Source organism: Vicugna pacos, chromosome 9 (genome assembly GCF_048564905.1).
Source record: "Vicugna pacos chromosome 9, VicPac4, whole genome shotgun sequence".
In the NCBI taxonomy this organism is placed as follows: Eukaryota; Metazoa; Chordata; class Mammalia; order Artiodactyla; family Camelidae; genus Vicugna; species Vicugna pacos.
In genome coordinates, this window is record NC_132995.1 from 2,799,639 (window position 1) to 2,819,668 (window position 20,030).

At 50.6% G+C, this 20,030-nt stretch overlaps 1 protein-coding gene across 1 annotated transcript; it reads left to right on the forward strand.

Annotated features, from left to right (window-relative positions):
- Positions 1–3,495: 3,495 nt before the first annotated feature.
- PTPRH (protein tyrosine phosphatase receptor type H) lies at positions 3,496–19,985 on the forward strand. The gene is made up of 17 exons (XM_072968741.1): positions 3,496–3,633; positions 4,393–4,426; positions 4,639–4,911; positions 5,601–5,867; positions 6,788–7,054; positions 7,975–8,241; positions 8,510–8,776; positions 10,214–10,292; positions 10,412–10,459; positions 15,566–15,647; positions 16,100–16,190; positions 16,451–16,527; positions 16,622–16,756; positions 17,122–17,244; positions 17,423–17,583; positions 19,001–19,136; positions 19,239–19,985. The coding sequence occupies exons 1-17, from the start codon at positions 3,583–3,585 to the stop codon at positions 19,362–19,364; spliced, it is 2,484 nt and encodes an 827-aa protein (XP_072824842.1). The 5' UTR covers positions 3,496–3,582; the 3' UTR covers positions 19,365–19,985.
- The last annotated feature ends 45 nt before the right edge of the window (positions 19,986–20,030 follow it).

Consider the following 20,030-nt stretch of genomic DNA (forward strand, 5'->3'; position numbering starts at 1 on the left):
TACCAGATGTTTCACAATGATAAATGATTATGACTCTGCGCTCAGTTCCAGTATGGGGCTCTCTCCGCACACCACCAAGCGAATCTCCAGCACCACCAGCTGGGCATCCTACAATTCAACTCAATCCTGACATTATCCCACAGGTTCAGGACTCATTCCCACAGGGCTTCCCCTTTCCCCTCTGTCTCCACACGTTCACCCACCCAGCAGGCCGAGCATAAACTGAAACCAGTCTGGGTCTGGGTGACCTGACCCCTAGTTCAGGGTCACTCCAGTTTCATTTCCACATGGAGTTCTGGCCTTTCCAATGCAAGTCTTTATTTTTTTTAAACATGTAGTCTTTTTTTAAATTTATTTTTTGGGGAGGTAATTAAGTTTATTTCTTATTGGAGGTACTGGGGATTGAACCCAGGATGTCATACATGCTAAGCAGGCTGTACCACTGAGCTATACCCTTTTCATCCGTACCACCACCCCACACCATGCAAATTCTTCACCTGACCAAATCCTGCTGTTGTGCTCAGACTCACCCTGAGGTCACCTCCCCCTCAGGGACAGAGGCGTCCTGTGTGTCACACTGTGGTTAACTTCCCAGTCTGTCTCACCGCACCGCGAGCTCGGCCAGGCCTGGAAGAATCCGTTTGCCCTTGGAGTCCCTGGGGCTCATTCAGTCTGCGGTCCGGCCTGCAGGAAGCTGCGGGTGTTGGGTGAATACACCTGCAGGGAATGGCTTCAAGAGAATGAGCAGATATGCTTCAGTTCTTGAACCACACAGGGAGAGGAAAGCATGGGGCAGAGGGACCGACTGACAGCCACAGGACAACAAAAGTGGTGAGGAGCTCCTGGGAATACTGACGGGGTCACAAATGGGTGGTGGAGGGAGACAGGGTTGGCGGCTGGGCCTGGCTGCAGAGGGGATAGCCATGGAGTCTGTAAGAAAGAGAGTTTGGCTCTTCCTGCGGGTAGACCACACAGAACTGAAAACAGATGATGTGAAAATTCAAATGACATTATTTGTAACAGCCAAAGGGTGAAAACCCAAATGTCCATCAGCTGGTGGCTGGAGAAACAAATTGTCATCAATTCCGTATGGTGGAATATTATTCGGTCATGAAAAGGAGTGGAGTATAGCTTTTGGGTGATTCTTGTGTCAACATAGTTTCATCAGTGGTGACAAATGCACCACTCTGGTGGGGGTTGTTGACACTGGGGGAGGCTGTGCATGAGTCGGGCAGGGGTGTATTAGAAATCTCTGTGCAGACATAGCAAGCAATTTTATGGTTACCAGGGGAAAGGGGGTGGGAAGGGATAAATTTAGGAGTTTGAGATTTTCAAATGTTAATCACTGTATATGAAAATAGATAAAAAACCAATTTCTTCTGTATAGCACAGGGAGCTATATTCAATATCTTGTAATAACCTTTAATGAAAAAGAATATGAAAACAAATACACATATGTATTTGCATGACTGGGACATTATGCTGTACACCAGAAATGAACACATTGTAACTGACTGTACTTCAATTGAAAAACAACAACAACAAAAGAAATCTTTGTACCTTCCTCTCAATTTTGCTGGAAACTTAAAAGTGCAGACAAAAATAACTCCATCACGGACAGCAAACTTTTCCTGTAAAGAGCCAGGTAGTAACTACTTTGTGGGTCCAGGGGCACAATGAGGAAGGATATTATGTAAATACTTAATAAAAGAGAAGACAAATTTCCACACTTTTTTTAAAAAAAAATCAATGCAGTTAAAAATTGAAGATTGGTAACTGAGTGCAATTTGTTACAATACCAATGAAAATGTTTTAGTCTGCTGGGGCTGCCTTAACGAAGTACCACACATTGTGTGGCTTAAGTAGCAGAAATGTCTTGCAGTCAGTCCTGGAGGCCGGAAGTTCGAGATCAAGGTGTCAGCAGTGTTGGATCCCGCTGTATGATTCCACTTATATAACATTCTTGAAATGGCAGAATTTTTTTTGTTATTTTTAACAATTTCTTTAAACTGAAGTGTAGTTAATTTACAATGTTGTGTTAGTTTGAGGTGTACAGCCAAGTGATTCAGTTTTATATACGTATATTCTTTTTGAGATTCTTTTCCATTATAGGTTATTACAAGATATTGAATATAGTTCCCTGTGCTATACGTTATAAACTTATCTATTTTATATATAGTAGTTAGTATCTCTTAATCCCATATTCCAAATTCATCCCTAGTAGATAGTATTTTTGAATTTTTATTTTTATTAAGCACTACATAATACATGAAAAACCTTCTAGCAGGGGTAAGTGAGAACCACCGAGTTGTTTTTCCATCAGTCAGGAAAATGCCTCCTCAGGCAATTGGTGTTCTCCAAATCCTTCAGTACATAGCACCCATTAACCCCAGGGATACGCCTCCCTCTTTCCATCAAAGTCTGCTGAGATGATAAAGGGCAGTCCTTTTTCTCAATAGGGGACCTTCAGATACCTTTGAGTCCAGAGCTGGCCAGGAGCAGGTAGCTGCTGTGTATTGCGGTAGATAGTGTTTTTAATTCCATTTCAAAAGCAAGAGGACAGAGACACAGTGAGGTTGGATAAGGTTCAAGATGGCATTGGTGATTAGTGACAAGCATGCTGTTTGCAGTACCCACACTCTTCACTTTCAGACTGTATGTGAAATGCAGGCGGCCTGAAAAGCCCCTCCGGACACTGGAGGTCTAGGGATGAACCAAAAATAAACATGGCTATGGTTTCTCAAAGGCTTTAAAAGAGCCAGGCATTGCTCTAAGACTTTATATACGAACTCACTTACTCCTCACAGCATATTTACAAGGGGTTGTGCCCATTTTGGTAGATTAGGAATCTAAGTCACTGCAAATTTAAGCCACTTGGCTCAAGGGCCTGGGTAGAATGTGGCACGTGCCTCCGCACATACGGACAGACTGGTATGTGTTGTAGAGACAGCACAGGTCCTGATGGAGCTAAAAAGACAGGTCTGACCCAGCATGTTGACCCTTGAATCCTAAGGGCTAGCAGGAAGGGGCACCTGGCAGAGCAGATGGCATATGCAAAGGCCAGGAGGCAGAATATACTGGGCTCATTTGGTGACAGCTGCACGGATTTGGGGGAGGCAGGGAAAGGCTGAGGGGCCAGTGCCTGCATCAGGGCGCGGGAGAGTAGACCCCCCACCTGGCTGTGGTGTGTAACTGTCCACTTGAGAGGGATGGACACATCTTTCTTCCGGCGCCCCCTCCCGCTTGGAACATCTGGGACATGTGTTGTGCATTCATACATCAGCGGGAAGAAGCGCCCTTACCTCTCTTACCCGCGCAGGATAAAGTGAAGCGAGGGAGGGGCTGCAGGGGGGACCCTGTGGCCAGGAGAAGCCGGAGCTCCCAGAGGTGAGGACCAAGGCTGAGGGCCGGGGTGGGGCTAGGAGTTCTCCGGCTGGAAAGCCTCTACTTCCTCCTCCTCCCTTCTTGCCCTGGCCTATGGCCTTACTGCTGGGCTGGGAAAGGGGAAATTCTTGCGTTTAAAGTCCAGCAGGTGGAAGGTCCTGGGCTAGGACACTTGGGTCCCCGGCGGTGTCCAGAGACATGGCCGGGGCTGGCGGAGGCCTCAGGGCCTGGGGGGGCCTGGTGCTGCTGGTGAGTGCTCCCAGACTCAGGGTAGTGGGGGCGGGGGGTCCTCTGAGAGGAGCAGAGCGGGGCCAACTCCTGGGTCCCAGGAAAGAGGAGGCTGGGGTCCCAGAACTCAGGTCCAGTGTGGGGAGGGACTGATAATTCCCTGGAGAGGAAGCAAGTTTCTAGGTTGGGGGAGATTGCTGGGGAGTGTGACACCTGGGCTCTCAGGCATTGCTACTCTGCGGTGAGAGTGGACTCAGGCTACTGGCAAGACACAGGTAAGCTTACAGAGACTCCGGAGCCTAGGCCCCCAGCCCCCCCTACCCAGACCCGGGGGTCCAAGTCCCCAGCCTTTTCCTTCAGACTGGATGTCTGGCTCCTGGTCCCCAACATCAGTCTCTTCTTTCAGTCCCAGTTTGGTGGTGACTTCCTTGCCTTAGTCTTCTAAGGCTGTATTTTTTCAGGAAGTGAAACCATGAAGTTTCTCTCTCTACCATATCAGTGAAGCCAATCCCAGCTCCTGGGTCCCTGGAGTCCTGCCCCTTCTCCACTCCCCCTGCCCCCAACACAGTGCACACGCAGAGAAGACAGACATACTATGGGATGACCTTTGTCAGAGCCCAGCCTGCGGGAAGAGAGTCTGTGTGCTGTCCCTCCTCTCCTTCAGGCAGTGTGACTCGCAGGGTCTGGGCAGAGGACGGGAGGGTCGCTGGCTGGCAGACTCACTGGGGTCAGGGGAGGTGAGCTTCGGTGTCTGATTCCCCGCCTCTTGGATCTCCCCAGGGCCTGTGCAGCTGGACAGGGGCCAGGGCGGACGGTGAGTGACCCCTGTCTGAGTTCACTGCCCACACAAAGCCATTGCACCCTCAAGTCCCTTGAGCTTCCAGAGGGAGTTCTCCATGGTGGGCACAGCGATCCCCGCCCGGCGCTGACAGAGCTAGTCCTTTCTGGACACAAGGCAGGAACTGGGAGCAGTGGAAGGGACAGTCCTGATCTGCTCCCTGCTCACAGTGAATCCTTCTTCCCCAGTCTCAGTCCCCAGCCCAGTCGTAAACCTGACTGTGGAGGCCTGGACCAGCAGCTCCATCACCCTGCGCTGGGAGGCCCCCAGTGGCCTGGACCAGCAGAACTACACCTACTGGGTCCAGTGGACCGGACGAAATAACAAAACCGAGAGCCGGAACACGACAGACACCGTTTTCACAGCGGAGGGACTTGACCCTGGCTCTTCCTATGAATTTTCCGTGTGGGTGGAGAAGGACGGACTCACTAGCTTCAAGAAGACCCTCAAAACCACCACAGGTGAGAGGCAACCACTGTTTTTCTTTCTTTCCTAAAGGAAGGTGGCAAGCAGTGACTGAGAACACGCATGAGAACTCGGCAGGCCCGTAGACCGACAGAAACATACGGGAGCCACGCTTGTGGATCCAAGGTTTCTATCAGCCACAATACATAAGTCAGAACAGGTGAAACCAATTATGAAGAGGTATTTTACTTATCCGAGTAGATCCAAGACAGTATTGCTTCGACATGTAATTGATGAAAGAAAGACAGATGAGCACATTCTAAGTGCTCAAGGGCTCTGTTGAGGGGCTCCCAGTCTCCCACTGGGTTTGTATCTACCCTAATGAGCATTGGGAGGGAATTCCCCCTGTTGCAGATATTCCACTGGAAAGCGCTGGTCTAGATACTTGCTCCCCAGGTGTGGTCCGTGGGTGGGCTGCGTCAGCATCTCCTGAGAACTGGCTGTTAATGCAGAATCTCAGTCCCATCCCAGACCTCCTGAGTCAGAACCTGCCTTTTAGCAAGATCCCCGGTGACATGTATGCACATGGAAGTCTGGGAAGCACTGTCTAGACCCCACGCCCCCTATCTCCTGGACCCGTAGTTCAGGCAGGACTGGGAACTGACTTTGAGGGTCAGAAATGCCCACTGACTGTCCCCCCGTTTACTCCCCTGCTGACACTGGATCTTTCTTCTTCACTTCTCAGCCCCCAACCCCGTCGGGAACCTGAGTGTGGAGACTCAGACCACCAGCAGCATCACCCTGAGGTGGGAGGTGCCTGAGGGCCCTGACCTTCAGAGCTACACCTACTGGGTCCAGTGGTCTGGGGAGGGAGACCCAATTGAGACCATGTGCACAGCCAACACCAGTTTCACAGTGGAAGGACTTGAACCCGGGACCTTGTACAAATTCTCTGTGTGGGCAGAAAAGAATGGAGTCAACAGCTCCCGGGTGACTCTCAATGCCACCACAGGTGAGAGGCAACTCTTATTCTGATTCTTTTTTTTTTTAATGCAGGGTTGATGATAGACGATGGCGCAGAGCTGACAGGAGAATGTGGCGCACTCCCTAGCCCAGTGTCTCTTTGGATCACGATGAGAGAGATGAAGAAAGAATATCCATAGGGTTGTGCGTTGGGATCAGTCAGGCTCTAGGACTCTAGAGAACACAGACCATAACACTAGGGCGTATCTTCCTGAGCAACCAGGGCTGTGCAGGGGAGAGTCTTGTTACTGAGCTCTGGGGGGATTAGGTGCTGTGGAATGTGGACCCTCTGACCCTCTGACTCTTCTTCTCCTACTTCCCAACTATGTCACGGGCTTGAGGATGGAAGCTCAGACCATGAGCTCCATTACCCTGAGGTGGACAGCTCCTCTGCTCTAGACCTCCACTGTCCAATATGGTAGCCCCTGGTCATTGGTGGCTATGTACATTTAAGTTCATTAAAATTGCAAATGGTTCCACATTTTAAGTGCTCAAGAGCTCTGTTGAGGGGCTCCCACTCTCCTACTGGGTTTGTACCTATCCTGTTTGACACTGGGAGGGCATTTCCACTGTTGCAGAAATTCCACTGGAAAGCACTGGTCTAGATCCTTGCTCCCCAGGTGTGGTCCGTGGGTGGGCTGCGTCAGCATCTCCTGAGAACTGGCTGTTAATGCAGAATCTCAGTCCCATCCCAGACCTCCTGAGTCAGAACCTGCCTTTTAGCAAGATCCCCGGTGACATGTATGCACATGGAAGTCTGGGAAGCACTGTCTAGACCCCACGCCCCCTATCTCCTGGACCCGTAGTTCAGGCAGGACTGGGAACTGACTTTGAGGGTCAGAAATGCCCACTGACTGTCCCCCCGTTTACTCCCCTGCTGACACTGGATCTTTCTTCTTCACTTCTCAGCCCCCAACCCCGTCGGGAACCTGAGTGTGGAGACTCAGACCACCAGCAGCATCACCCTGAGGTGGGAGGTGCCTGAGGGCCCTGACCTTCAGAGCTACACCTACTGGGTCCAGTGGTCTGGGGAGGGAGACCCAATTGAGACCATGTGCACAGCCAACACCAGTTTCACAGTGGAAGGACTTGAACCCGGGACCTTGTACAAATTCTCTGTGTGGGCAGAAAAGAATGGAGTCAACAGCTCCCGGGTGACTCTCAATGCCACCACAGGTGAGAGGCAACTCTTATTCTGATTCTTTTTTTTTTTAATGCAGGGTTGATGATAGACGATGGCGCAGAGCTGACAGGAGAATGTGGCGCACTCCCTAGCCCAGTGTCTCTTTGGATCACGATGAGAGAGATGAAGAAAGAATATCCATAGGGTTGTGCGTTGGGATCAGTCAGGCTCTAGGACTCTAGAGAACACAGACCATAACACTAGGGCGTATCTTCCTGAGCAACCAGGGCTGTGCAGGGGAGAGTCTTGTTACTGAGCTCTGGGGGGATTAGGTGCTGTGGAATGTGGACCCTCTGACCCTCTGACTCTTCTTCTCCTACTTCCCAACTATGTCACGGGCTTGAGGATGGAAGCTCAGACCATGAGCTCCATTACCCTGAGGTGGACAGCTCCTCTGCTCTAGACCTCCACTGTCCAATATGGTAGCCCCTGGTCATTGGTGGCTATGTACATTTAAGTTCATTAAAATTGCAAATGGTTCCACATTTTAAGTGCTCAAGAGCTCTGTTGAGGGGCTCCCACTCTCCTACTGGGTTTGTACCTATCCTGTTTGACACTGGGAGGGCATTTCCACTGTTGCAGAAATTCCACTGGAAAGCACTGGTCTAGATCCTTGCTCCCCAGGTGTGGTCCGTGGGTGGGCTGCGTCAGCATCTCCTGAGAACTGGCTGTTAATGCAGAATCTCAGTCCCATCCCAGACCTCCTGAGTCAGAACCTGCCTTTTAGCAAGATCCCCGGTGACATGTATGCACATGGAAGTCTGGGAAGCACTGTCTAGACCCCACGCCCCCTATCTCCTGGACCCGTAGTTCAGGCAGGACTGGGAACTGACTTTGAGGGTCAGAAATGCCCACTGACTGTCCCCCCGTTTACTCCCCTGCTGACACTGGATCTTTCTTCTTCACTTCTCAGCCCCCAACCCCGTCGGGAACCTGAGTGTGGAGACTCAGACCACCAGCAGCATCACCCTGAGGTGGGAGGTGCCTGAGGGCCCTGACCTTCAGAGCTACACCTACTGGGTCCAGTGGTCTGGAGAGGGAGACCCAATTGAGACCATGTGCACAGCCAACACCAGTTTCACAGTGGAAGGACTTGAACCCGGGACCTTGTACAAATTCTCTGTGTGGGCAGGAAAGAATGGAGTCAACAGCTCCCGGGTGACTCTCAATGCCGCCACAGGTGAGAGGTAGCATTATGCACTCTCTTGGGTGAGATTATGAACTGGCCAAGGTGGCACCTTCTCTGGGCTAATGGGAGTTGTAGTTTGAGGCAACCTGCGGTGCGTCCATTTGGGGACAACAGGAACTGAGGGAAGAAGAGGTGTTTTGTTTTGGGGGAAGAAGAGGATGAGCTAGTTCTCAGATTACTGGCACGACTGGTGGGGAGTGGGGACTTAGAAAACTGGCTTGGATGGAGCCTACTGATTCCTCCTATCCGTTCCACCCAGATCCAAGCCCCGCCTCCATCATGTCCTGCATCAGCGCTTCGGGGGGCTACGGGGTCATCCTGACCTGGTCCTGCCCCCCGGGAGGCTATGAGGCCTTTAAGGTGAAGGTGGGCAAGCAGCAGTTTTCCCAGAACGGATCCTCCTGTGGGAAGGGCGTGTCCTTGTCGGGACTGAGGCCAGCTCAGGCCTACGCAGCCACCGTCACAACCATCTGGGATGGAAGGGAGGCACGGTCTGCCTCCGTGACCTGCCGCACTGAGAGCACAGGTGAGCAGAGCCCCACCGGTACAGAGAGCTACAGTGACATTCTCTCAGACCCCATCAGGCCCTGTTGTGAAGGAGTCTCACCACCCCATGGGGTCCTTTTTGTTTATGTTTTGTTTCCTGCTTTCTGTAAAACAGCACCTTTGAGATGTCATTCCTATAACCTGTAACAGTCCACCCATTTAAGTGTGCAACTCAGTGGCTTCTAATATACTCATCATCATTATACCATCATCGTCATTAATTTTAGGATATTTTTATTACCGTATTTGTATTACCCCTTAATCACCCCCTAGTTTCGGTAATTCCCCACCAACCAGCCATTGTCTGTCTCTAATCTATTTCTGTCTCTATAGATACGCCTCTTTTGGACATTTCCAAAAAAAAAAAAATCACACAGTACGTGGTCCTCTGTGACTAGCTTCTCTCACTTAGTATAATGCGTCTAAGGTTCATCCATGTTCTGGCGTGTATCAGCACCTCATTACGTTTTATTGCCGGATAATATTTCATTGTACAGATAGACTGCATTTTGTTTATCCATTCATCCATGGACGGACCCTACTTTTTGGCTGTTCTGAATGGTGCTCTGGACATTTGTGTGCACATTTCTGTGTGGGTGTGTGTCTTCGTTTCTCCTGGGTGTATACCTGGAAGTGAAATTGTTAGATCATGTGGTAACTCTGTGTTTAACCTTTTGAAGAACTGCCAAATTTTTTCCCAGCATGGTCGCACGATTTTTCACTCACCAGTGGGACATTTGAAGAAGTCTGAACCTCGGGAAATCTTTGCTCATGTACTGTTGACCATGGTCATAGGCTTCCCTGGGCCCCCGTCGGTCAGCGCCTAGGAATCGGAGCCTCTTAGGAGATGGGGTCTTTGATCTGGAGACACTGGAGTTTGGTGCACTGATCATGGGGTGCTCTTCCAGGCTGGGCTCGGTGGTCCCACTGTCCAGGGTACTCTTGCTGAGACAGGTCCTCGTGGATCTTGGGCTGGATCACTCTTTCTGGTGGGGACTGTCCTGGGTATTACTGTAGGGTGTCGAGCAGCATCCCCAGCCTCCACCCGCTCGATGCCGGTGGCACTGCTGCTGAAGTTGTAAGAATCGAAAGTGTCTCTAGACATTGCCCGATGTCTCCTGGTCGGCAAAACCACCCTCAGTGAGAATCGGTAGTCTAGACCAAGGAAGGGGAGAGTCACTCTAAAAAGCAGATTGCTTGGGAAAGTGCTGTCTTTGGACCAGGCTCCTGGGACTGGGAGGAAAGTTTGAGTGGGAAATAGGGCTTTACGCACAAGCTTTCTCCTTTCCCTTCTCTGCCCTCGTAGCTACCCTGCAGACCCTCTGATCACAGTCTGGGTTAGGACAGAGGTAGCAGAGACAGGACACCAGGAGAGGTGACCCAGGCTCTAACAGCCCCCCATGCCTCCTTCCTCCAGTGGTCATCGTAGGAGCCATCGTCGGTGTCCTCCTGTTTCTCATCCTGGTGGGCTTGCTGGTTTTCTTCCTGAAGAAGAGGTGAGACTCAGCACAGGACTGACTGGGTGCCTGGAGGGCGGGGGTTGCGGGAAAGGTGAGGACCCCTGGTTCCGGCCTCACTCCCCTCCCAGCCTTTCACCCTAATGTCCTTTTCCCAGGTGTAAGAAGAGTGAGAAGAAACAGGCACACAGGGATCTGATCTGCAGGTGAGTGAAAGGTTTGGGAGAGCGTCTGAAAGACTCGTTGTCAAGGTCAGATCCTGGGGTGTTTGCTGGTCACTGGGTAGGTCAGAGGGCAGGATCAGTGAATCCCCCCCACAAGCCTCAGAAGGGGCTGATGCTGTCTGTGGCAGGGATCACAGTGCTTCAGTGCTTCTGCCGCTCCCCATTCCCTGAGAGCCTGGACTGGTGGCCGTGGGATTGGTGTCAGTCTCAGCTCTGGGACGTCCATTCATTCATCCAACAGAACAGTAACGGAGCCCCTGTTAAGTGTCAGGTACTGTTCTGGGTGTTGAGGAAACAGTGAATCTACCAAAGATTCCTGCCCTTGTGGAGCTTACATTCTAGCACAAGGAGCCACTAATAAAGAAGTTGGTGAAGATTGTGACTAGTGTCCCAAAGAACCATCTTGCCTGAGTTAGAATTCAGGCTTCTTTTATACTAAGAGGGGTGGGAGTAAAGTCACACACCTCCTGTTTCACGTCAGCCTCCAGAGGGGAGGTGTTAATTCCTTCCTTCCTGCAGTCATTCACAGGGGGGCCTGGTCAGGATGTTTCCTGTGAGCCCAACAAAGTTATTTTAGCTTAGTGTTGGTTACCTGGGAGGCAGGGTTCCCAGAGATGGGCCATTATGTGTAATTTAAGCTTATAGGCAGCATCCCTTTGGTGATGAACTTGTGGCAAATGCAACAAAGGTTAAAGTAAAAGAAACAGACCAATATGGAGTCAGGTTTGTTCTTCCCTGTTACAATCCAAACAAGAGGTAGTTATGTCTTGGAATGGGAAATGGTGAGAGGTAATCAGATTCAAGGCAGTGTCTGAGTGTTTAAACAGCAGATGTGGTTAGAGAATGGAAGTGCAGTGTGGGGTTCAGAGAGGGCTCAAGAGTGACTCCAAGGAATTTAGCCTGAGCTCCAGGAATACTGGAAATGTTGTTGCTTGAGTTGGAATGACCATGGGGTGGAGGGTGGGGGAGCTTTGGGAAGGTATTGGGAGCTCGGTGGTGGACACGCTGAATTTGAGATGCTTGTTGGACATGCAAGTGAAGACAATGATGAATGGTCAGGTGGATAAACAGATCCATGGTTCAGGAGAACGTTTGTGCAAAGGTCTCCATTCTCTGACTCCTCCTTAGTTGGGTCAGTGACACCAAGTGTCCACGTGAGAATGATCCCCAGGGATCAAGAGAGGAGAGATGGGACAGAGAGTAAAGGGAAGCTGGGAGACCAGCTGTGACAGCCTGCGTGCAAAAGAATGAGGCGTCAACGGAGGGCGTGGCCATCCGAGGCAGACGCATGAGGCAGAGCAAACACTAGTGATGGGGCAGATGACGTCCAGTTTCTTCTTTGCGGCAGTATCTGTCCTGGCCAGAGTCCCACCCTGCTTGCCCTTTCCCCTCCTTACCCTCTGTCCGGTGCCTTGTATGGCATCTGCAGCAAATTGCTGCACCTGTTGGGCTCCAAGTCTCACCCTGTCTTGTATGTTGAGCATTTTGCCATCCCCAACCCTCAGTGTGCATGTTTGGATGTCCTAGCGATGATCCTCTAGGACATGCAGGTGGAGCTTCCAGGAGGCCAGTGGGTAAATAGAGCTGAAGGTCAGGGGAGCGAGAAGTAGAAATTGGCAACGAAGATTCAGAAATCGCAGATGTGCAGATTGAAAGTGAAGCTATGTAAGTGGACAGACCCCATGAGACGTGTGTGTCCAGTGAGAAAAGAGGGCTTAAGGACAGACTCCCGGAAACACCTACCATTTGATGAACAGAGGATGAGAGCCCCACTGAGGAGATGGAGAAGCACCCGTCAGAGAGGCAGTGGTGGTGCACATGAGGAGATGGTGTTCAGGAAGAGGGCAGGTCCAGAAAAAAGGAAGAGGCAGTCAGAGAAACTACAGGCTGCTGAGCTCTCACGCAGAGGAGGGACTGAGAGGTGGCCTTTGGAATTGGAGATAAGGAGGCAAATGAGATAAGGGGACTTTGAACCACAAAAGGTCATTGTTCCCCTGGAGTCGTGGTGTAGAGACCAGGCCACGGTGATGTATGGGAAGGAAGCAGAGAGAACTGGTCCACGTGAGAAGTTTGAATGTGTTTTCACAGGTGTCATTATTGTTTAGGTACGGTAAGCCCACTGGATCAGGAGACGACTGGCATTAAAGATTTTTTACACTCACAGATCCCAAGAGAGGGAGTACACATTACACCCTGCAGGGCCACGTGGGGAGGCACCAGGTTGGCCGTGAAGTGAGGGGCACTCAAACAAGAGCCTTTCTCATGGTTTCAATCCAAGGCAAACAGGCTTAGTTTGAATCATTTCAGCAGGTCCTGGGGCGTAGGGGCTGTGCCTGGTTTTCTGGTACCTGTTCCTGGGGCTTGGAGTTGGGGCAGAATTTGGGCAGATGGATAGTAGCCCAGAGTGTGTGATCCTGTTAGGGGAGGTGGTGAGGGTGTGGATTTAACCAGCATGTCAAGAAGGGAAACTGACCAGCCTCCATCCAGGGTGTCAAAACTGAGTCAGGACAGTATTCATAACACTATATTATTGGGGGAGGAGAGAGAAAGAGCTGGACCTGGAGTGGCATGAGGTCAGAGGATTCTTTTTAATACAGAAGCAAGATTAGAACATGTACATGCAAAGGGAAAGGGGAGAGGTTCCTGGTGTAGGAGAAGGAAGAACCCATGGCTGGAGAGGGCTGCAGGGGACTGGGGCCCAGGAGAAAGGGGAGTGGTCTTAGATGAGAGAAGTCCCATTTCCTTTTTTTGAGTCCAAACAGATTTTTTTTTAATTTTATTGAGTTATAGTCAGTTTACATTGTGTCAATTTCTGGTGTACAGTACAATTTTTCAGTCGTACGTGAACATACATATGTTCATTTTCATATTCTTTTTCACTGTGAGCTACTACAAGATCTTGTATGTATTTCCCTGTGCTATACAGTATAAACTTGTTTATCTATTCTATATATACCTGCCAGGATCTATAAATCTCTAACTCCCTGACTATTCCTACCCACCCCCTTCCCCCTGGCAACCACAAGTTTGTATTCTATGTCTGTGAGTCTGTTTCTGTTTTATATTTAAGTTCATTTACCTTCTTCTTCCCCTTCCCCTTCTCCTCCTCCTCCTTCTTCTTTCCACATATGAGTGATATCATATGGTATTTTTCTTTCTCTTTCTGGCTTACTTCACTTAGAATGACATTCTCCAGGGACATCCATGTTGCTACAAATGGCATTATGTTGTCATTTTTATGGCTGAATAGTATTCCATTGTATAAATATACCACAGCTTCTTTATCCAGTTATCTGTTGATGGACATTTGTTTCCATGACTTGGCTATTGTAAATAGTGCTGCTATGAACATTGGGGTGCTGGTGTCTTTTTGAATTAGGGTTCCTTCTGGATATATGCCCAGGAGTGGGATTCCTGGGTCATATGGTAAGTCTATTCCTAATCTTTTGAGGAATCTCCATACTGTTTTCCATAATGGGTGCATCAAACTGCATTCCCACCAGCAGTGTAGGAGGGTTCCCCTTTCTCCACAGCCTCTCCAGCATTTGTCATTTGTGGACTTTTGAATGATGGCCATTCTGACTGGTGTAAGGTGATACCTCACTGTAGTTTTAATTTGCATTTCTCTGATAATTAGTGATATTGAGCATTTTTTCGTGTTTAGGTCTTCTGCCCATTTTTGGATTGGGTTGTTTGTTTTTTTTCTTATTAAGTTGTGTGAGCTGTTTATATATTCTGGAGATCAAGCCTTTGTCAGTTTCATCTTTTGCAAATATTTTCTCCCGTTCCGTGGGTTGTTGTTTTTTTTTGCTTATGGTTCCCTTTGCTGGGCAAAAGCTGGTAAGTTTAATTAGGTCCCATTTGTTTATTCTTGCTTTTATTTCTGTTTCTTGGGCAGACTGCCCTAGGAGAACATTGTTGAGATGAATGTGAGATAATGTTTTGCCTATGTTTTCTTCTAGGAGGTTTATTGTATCTTGTCTTATGTTTCAGTCTTTGATCCATTTTGAGTTGATTTTTGCGTATGGTGTGAGGGAGTGTTCTAGCTTGAACTGTTTTTAAGTGTGCAGTTCCATGGCATTAAGTACATTTACACTGTTGTGCAACCGTCACCACCATCCATCTCCAGAAGTCTTTTCGTCTTGCAAAACTGGAACTCTGTCCCCATTAAACACCCATTCCCTATTTCCCCTAGATCCTCAGTCCCTGGAGACCAGCATCCTACTTTCAGGTTGCATGAATTTGACAACCCTTGGTGCCGCATATAAGTGGAATCACATTTGTCCTTTTATTTGTCCTTTTGTGACTGGCTTATTCCGTTCAGCATAATGCCTTCCAGTTCCATCCATGTTGTAGCCTGTGGCAGAATCTCCTTTCTTCTTAAGGCTGGGTAATAGTCCATTATATGGATAGACCACATTTTGCTTATCCATTCTTCTGTCGATGGACGCTTGGGTTGCTTCCACCTTTTAGCTATTGTGATTAGGGCTGCTATGAACGTGGGTGTACAGATACCCCTTTGAGAGCCTGCTTTCAATTCCTGGGGGTGTATACTCAGAAGTGGAGTTGATGAAACAGAAACAAAATCAGTAATTTGGAAAGATATCTGCATCTCCCTTGTTCACAGCAGCATTGTTCACAACAGCCAAGACATGGAAACAACCTAAGTGTCCATCTATGGGTGAATGGATAAAGAAGCTATGAGCTGTCTATACAGTGGAATACTACTCAGCCACAAACAAGAAAATCTCACCATTTGTGACAACATGGATGGACCCTGAGGGCATTATACTGAGTGAGATAAGTCAAATAGAGAAAGACAAATACTGTATCATCTCACTTATATTCAGAATCTGAAACAAAAACAAAAACAAAAACCTTGAACTCACAGGTTCAGAGAACAGATTGGTGGTTGCCAGAGGCAGAGTGTCAGAAGGCTGAAATGGGTGAAGGTGGTCAGAAGGTTCCTACTTCCAGCTATAAGTCTTGGGAGCTCAAACAAAACAAGACAAAACAAAACCCTTTTCTTTTATCCCAAGAGCACAGAATTAAAGGAGGTTAAACTATTTGCCCCTCCCCTCCCCCCAGGGACATCCGGGCTGAAGATTTTGCTGAGCATGTCAGGAATAATGAGATGGACAGCGGTTACGGCTTTGCAGTGGAGTACCAGGTGGGGTGAGAACAGAACAGAGGGGGCTGCGCCCAGGCCCACGTGCCCACCCCAGACATTTCCACACCTTTGGGATTGGACGGAAAGCAGTGACACATGCTTTGTTGGCTTACACAGAAATTCCTGGGCATGATTATCCATCTTTTCAACCCATTGAAATCTTACACTAGTGATGGATCGATGGGTCAGTCCTAAAGAAACACCTTGGTTTTTCCCTGATGTCTCCTCTCTTGCCTACCTTCCCAGTCCCCATGGTCCCGTCAGTCCTCCCCAATGCCCCCCAGAGATGGTGCACACACTTGACCTATTTCTGTGGGTGCTACGGAATTCCAGGGCACAAGGGGTGAGTGGGGCAGGGTGCTTAGGATGACATAGGCAGCAGTGAGGGTATACCTGGGGAAGGGCAGAGAAAATCCAGCATCTGTGCGTCCCTCCTCTACTTCCGCCCCCAGCAACTGGACCTGGAGGACCACAGCCAGTCCCAGATAATGGCCTCAGCTCCAGAAAACAGCATCAAGAACCGTTACAGAAACGTGCTGCCCTGTGGGTCGTAAGCCTCTGCTGACTTTACTCTCAGCTGTGACTTTGTCAATACCCCATCCCTGGACCCTGTCCCTTCTCCCCTGAACTCCTACCCCGTGATGTGAGAGCCCCTGGCCGGCTCCTGCCAGCCGAGGCCCCTCTGCTTCTCCCTGAGCTCCCAGCGTCTGCACCTCGGCACGCCCTCCATCCCTGGGTCTCAGCCTCATCTCCTTGCTCCTCTGGGTGGCGCCATTCTCGCTAATGCTGGCCTCTTCTCCTAGATGACTGGTCCCGCGTGCCCCTGACACCCCTCCCTGGGGAGCCAGGCTCCGAGTACATCAACGCCAGCTTCATTCCTGTAAGGTTATGATTGGGAGCTGGGAGGATGCTGAGTTAGCCTCAGAAGTTAAGGGTCAGAAGTGGGATGTGACTTACCTGTTTTCCTCAACCAGGGTCTCTGGAACCCCCAGGAGTTCATAGCAGCCCAGGGCCCCCTGTCCCAGACTGTGGGTGACTTCTGGCGCCTGGTGTGGGAGCAGCAGAGCCACACCCTGGTCATGCTGACCAACTGCGTGGAGTCTGGCCGGGTAAGAGGAGACCTTGGTCCTGGGTGCTGACCCTGAGTCCAACCGTGACCCCGCCCCAGACACTGACACCAGTGTAGACCTTGATCCAGCCCTCACTGATTCCATCAACATGACTCCAACCTTTCCGTCTCCCCTAGTCTATCCGATGGTTCACATGCAGGGTGAAGCTGATCTCAATGACCTGGGGAAGGAGGGGTCTTCCTGGCCGGGATGAAGCTATGCCTGGCTGCCTGTGGGTGCTGCCTTGCCACCAGGGCAGAGGGCATCCCCTGGCACTGAGTACAAGAGCCATGCTACAGAGGGGCACGGGGGGGGGCGGTTCTGTGGGGCCTCCTATGCTCTGACTCCCCCCAGTCTTCCCCCAGGTGAAGTGTGAGCATTACTGGCCTCTAGATTCCCAACCCTGCACCCACGGGCAGCTACAGGTGACCCTGGTGGGTGAGGAGGTGATGGAGAACTGGACAGTACGAGACCTGAAGCTCTGGCATGTAAGCCCCCTGACACCCTGCCAGATACACCCTGCCCTCAGTTCCTCCCCCGTGACATTCCAGGCAGCCCCTTCCCCCAGAACTCCCCATGAAATCCCACCTCCCATCACTCCCACAAGGGACAGCAGTGGTGTGCCCCAGGGGTCCTGAGCCCCCTGACAACCTGCCCTCCCTCTAGATGGCAGAGCGGAGGGCTTTATCCGTCCGTCAGTTCCACTACGTGACCTGGCCAGACCACGGCGTCCCCCACTCCCCAGACCCCGTGCTGGCCTTCTGGAAGATGCTCCGGCAGTGGCTGGACCAGAGCACGGAGGGAGGGCCTCCCATTGTGCACTGCAGGTGAGGACCAGCCCAGAGCCCTCTCCCTGTGGGACCACCGCCCCCTCAGGACACAGAAACCAGGCTTACCTGGGTTCTTGGGAACTCCCAGAGGAGGTGGAAGAGAGGAGGAGGAGATGGAGGCAGAAGGTGAAGGGGCTGTGATGCAAGCTGAGAAGGAGGATGGGGTTGAAGAGATGGGAAAGATAGAAAGGTACAGGAGGAGGCATATGTAGGGAGGAGGTGAAGGGCAGGAGGGAGAAGCAGCCAAAGGTTTCAAGAAACATTGAAGACACCTCCTTGGGCTCACAGGCTGGGGCCTCCCCCGACAACTGCTTTCCTGATATTTGTGCTGAAGCCTCTTTAGGTGAGATTTCACAAATGTGAATGTGAGGGTTGAGGAAGGAGTTTGTTCCAGGGGGATGGACAGCCTCTGATAGGGGAGCTCTGGTTTCCATCATGGTCAGTGCTTATCTATCGGCCACAGTCTGGCTGACCCTCCGGACAACCTCATGACAAAAGGGAGAGCTGAGGAAACTGCATCAGAAAGCTGGTGCCTGGGTTCACGGTCAATAGTGAGTGGCCAAGCTGATGCCCAGGGTGGAGCTCTTAACCTCCCTGCTGTGCTGTGTTGTGACACCATCCCCATCCCCAGGTAGTATTAACTGGAAGTGTCCTCAGTAGAGTGTCCTCCCTTCCTCCAGGTGCAGAAGGGAGTTTTGCACAGTAGTTAAGGCCATTCGCTTGAACCACCAGCCCACAGGACCATGTAGATGAACCTGGCTGAGTGAAAGCAGCCAGGCACGAAAGGTCCCATGTTGGATGGCTCTGCCTACATGAACTATTTGGAATAGGCAAATGCACAGAGCCCGAAAACTGGTGGTTTTCAGGGGCTGGGAGGGATGGGGGAATGGGGAGTCACTGCTTAATGGGATGGGGGTCTCCTTTTGAGGGTATAGAAGTGTTTTGGAACTAGACAGAGGTGGCAGTTACACAACACTGTGACTAAATGCCACTGAATTGTCCACTTTGAAATGGTTACTTTTACATTAAATTTTTTTTTAAGTATCAGCTTGGGAGTTCATCTGCCCATGTGTGAACCCCAGCAATGCCCAAGTGGCCTGGGACAATCACCTTGCTCAGCCTCCATTGCCCCATCTGTAAAATGGGCATGCTAATAGTTCCTACTTCTTAGGTGTGGTAGGAGTGAAAAAAAAGCATGTAAGGCACTTGGAACAGGGCCTCACAGATAGATAGAAGTCAGCACACGGTCATTTCTTATTACTTCCTGCTTAATTACATAGCCCCCACTTACACTGTATCCCCCCAAAATACTGTGTGGCTGAATACCCTGACCCCTAGGTGCTCCAAAGACAGATCCTTCCATCAGTCAAGACTCTCCCCTCCCATGGCCTGACCCCTTCTTGTCCCTGCCTAGCGCTGGTGTGGGCCGCACTGGCACCCTCATTGCCCTGGATGTCCTGCTGCGGCAGCTGGAGTGTGAGGGTGTTGTGGGGGCCTTCAGCTACATGAGGAAGATGAGAGAAAGCCGGCCACTGATGGTGCAGACTGAGGTGAGGGGGTTCCTCTGGCACAAGGTGGGTGGGGGTGGGACCCTGGAAGAAAGCAGGCTGAGGCCAGGAGGGCACCCCTCACCTCCACGGCCCCCCCACTAGGCCCAGTACGTGTTCCTGCACCAGTGCATCCTTCGCTTTCTGCAACAGTCATCCTCAGCACCGGCTGAGAAGGAGGCCACGTATGAGAACCTGATTTACGAGAACATAGCTGCTACAGAGGCCTAAGTTGCGGGAGGGCTGAGACTCCAGCCCACCTAGACTCAAACTCTGCATCCTTACTTCAGCCCAGATACCTGGACCCCTGGGACAGCAGAGGGCTGGGTCCAGGAATCCTGGGCCCTGCAAGAAGAAGGGGAGAAAGGTCAGGTGGGAGCCTGGATCCTAGATTTCCAATTCCTTGAAGAAGGGGAGGGATAGGAGGCTAGGAGTTCCTTGTTTTTTTTGAGGGAGGAGGAGGCTGCAGGGTCTCAAAGAAACAAGTGAGATTCTGAGGAAGGAAGGAACGAGGATCCACAGTTCTGGCTACCCAAGAAGCAAGAGCAGGCAGGGTCCTGCCCATCTTTTACTCCAGAAACCAGATCTTGCTTCAAGGATCTGAGGTTTCCTTGCACCCCACTCACTGTCTGTACAGATTTTTTTCTTTAATCCCATAATTTATTAAATCACTATTCTCCCCAGAGACACTTGCTCCAGTGGATTTCTGGGTCTGGAAATAATATTGGGGTGGGTTCCTAATGTTTAGGTACTGAAGCTAATGTCCTAGGGAGGAAACTAGAAGGACTCACAATTTGCACCTGAGAAAGGTAGGTTTGGACAGTTGAGTCAGAGAAGGCTGGAGGTCCAGAGTCTGGGCAGGGTGGACTCGGTTCCCTGAACCTAGGAGCATGGGGG

Bases quoted from the DNA above. Each gene is read 5' to 3' on its own strand.
- PTPRH (XM_072968741.1), top strand. From the start codon at position 3,583: ATGGCCGGGGCTGGCGGAGGCCTCAGGGCCTGGGGGGGCCTGGTGCTG. The intron at 8,242-8,509 runs GTGAGAGGTAGC...CGTTCCACCCAG, and splicing joins GACTCTCAATGCCGCCACAG to ATCCAAGCCCCGCCTCCATC. The intron at 17,584-19,000 runs GTGAGGACCAGC...GTCCCTGCCTAG, and splicing joins CCTCCCATTGTGCACTGCAG to CGCTGGTGTGGGCCGCACTG.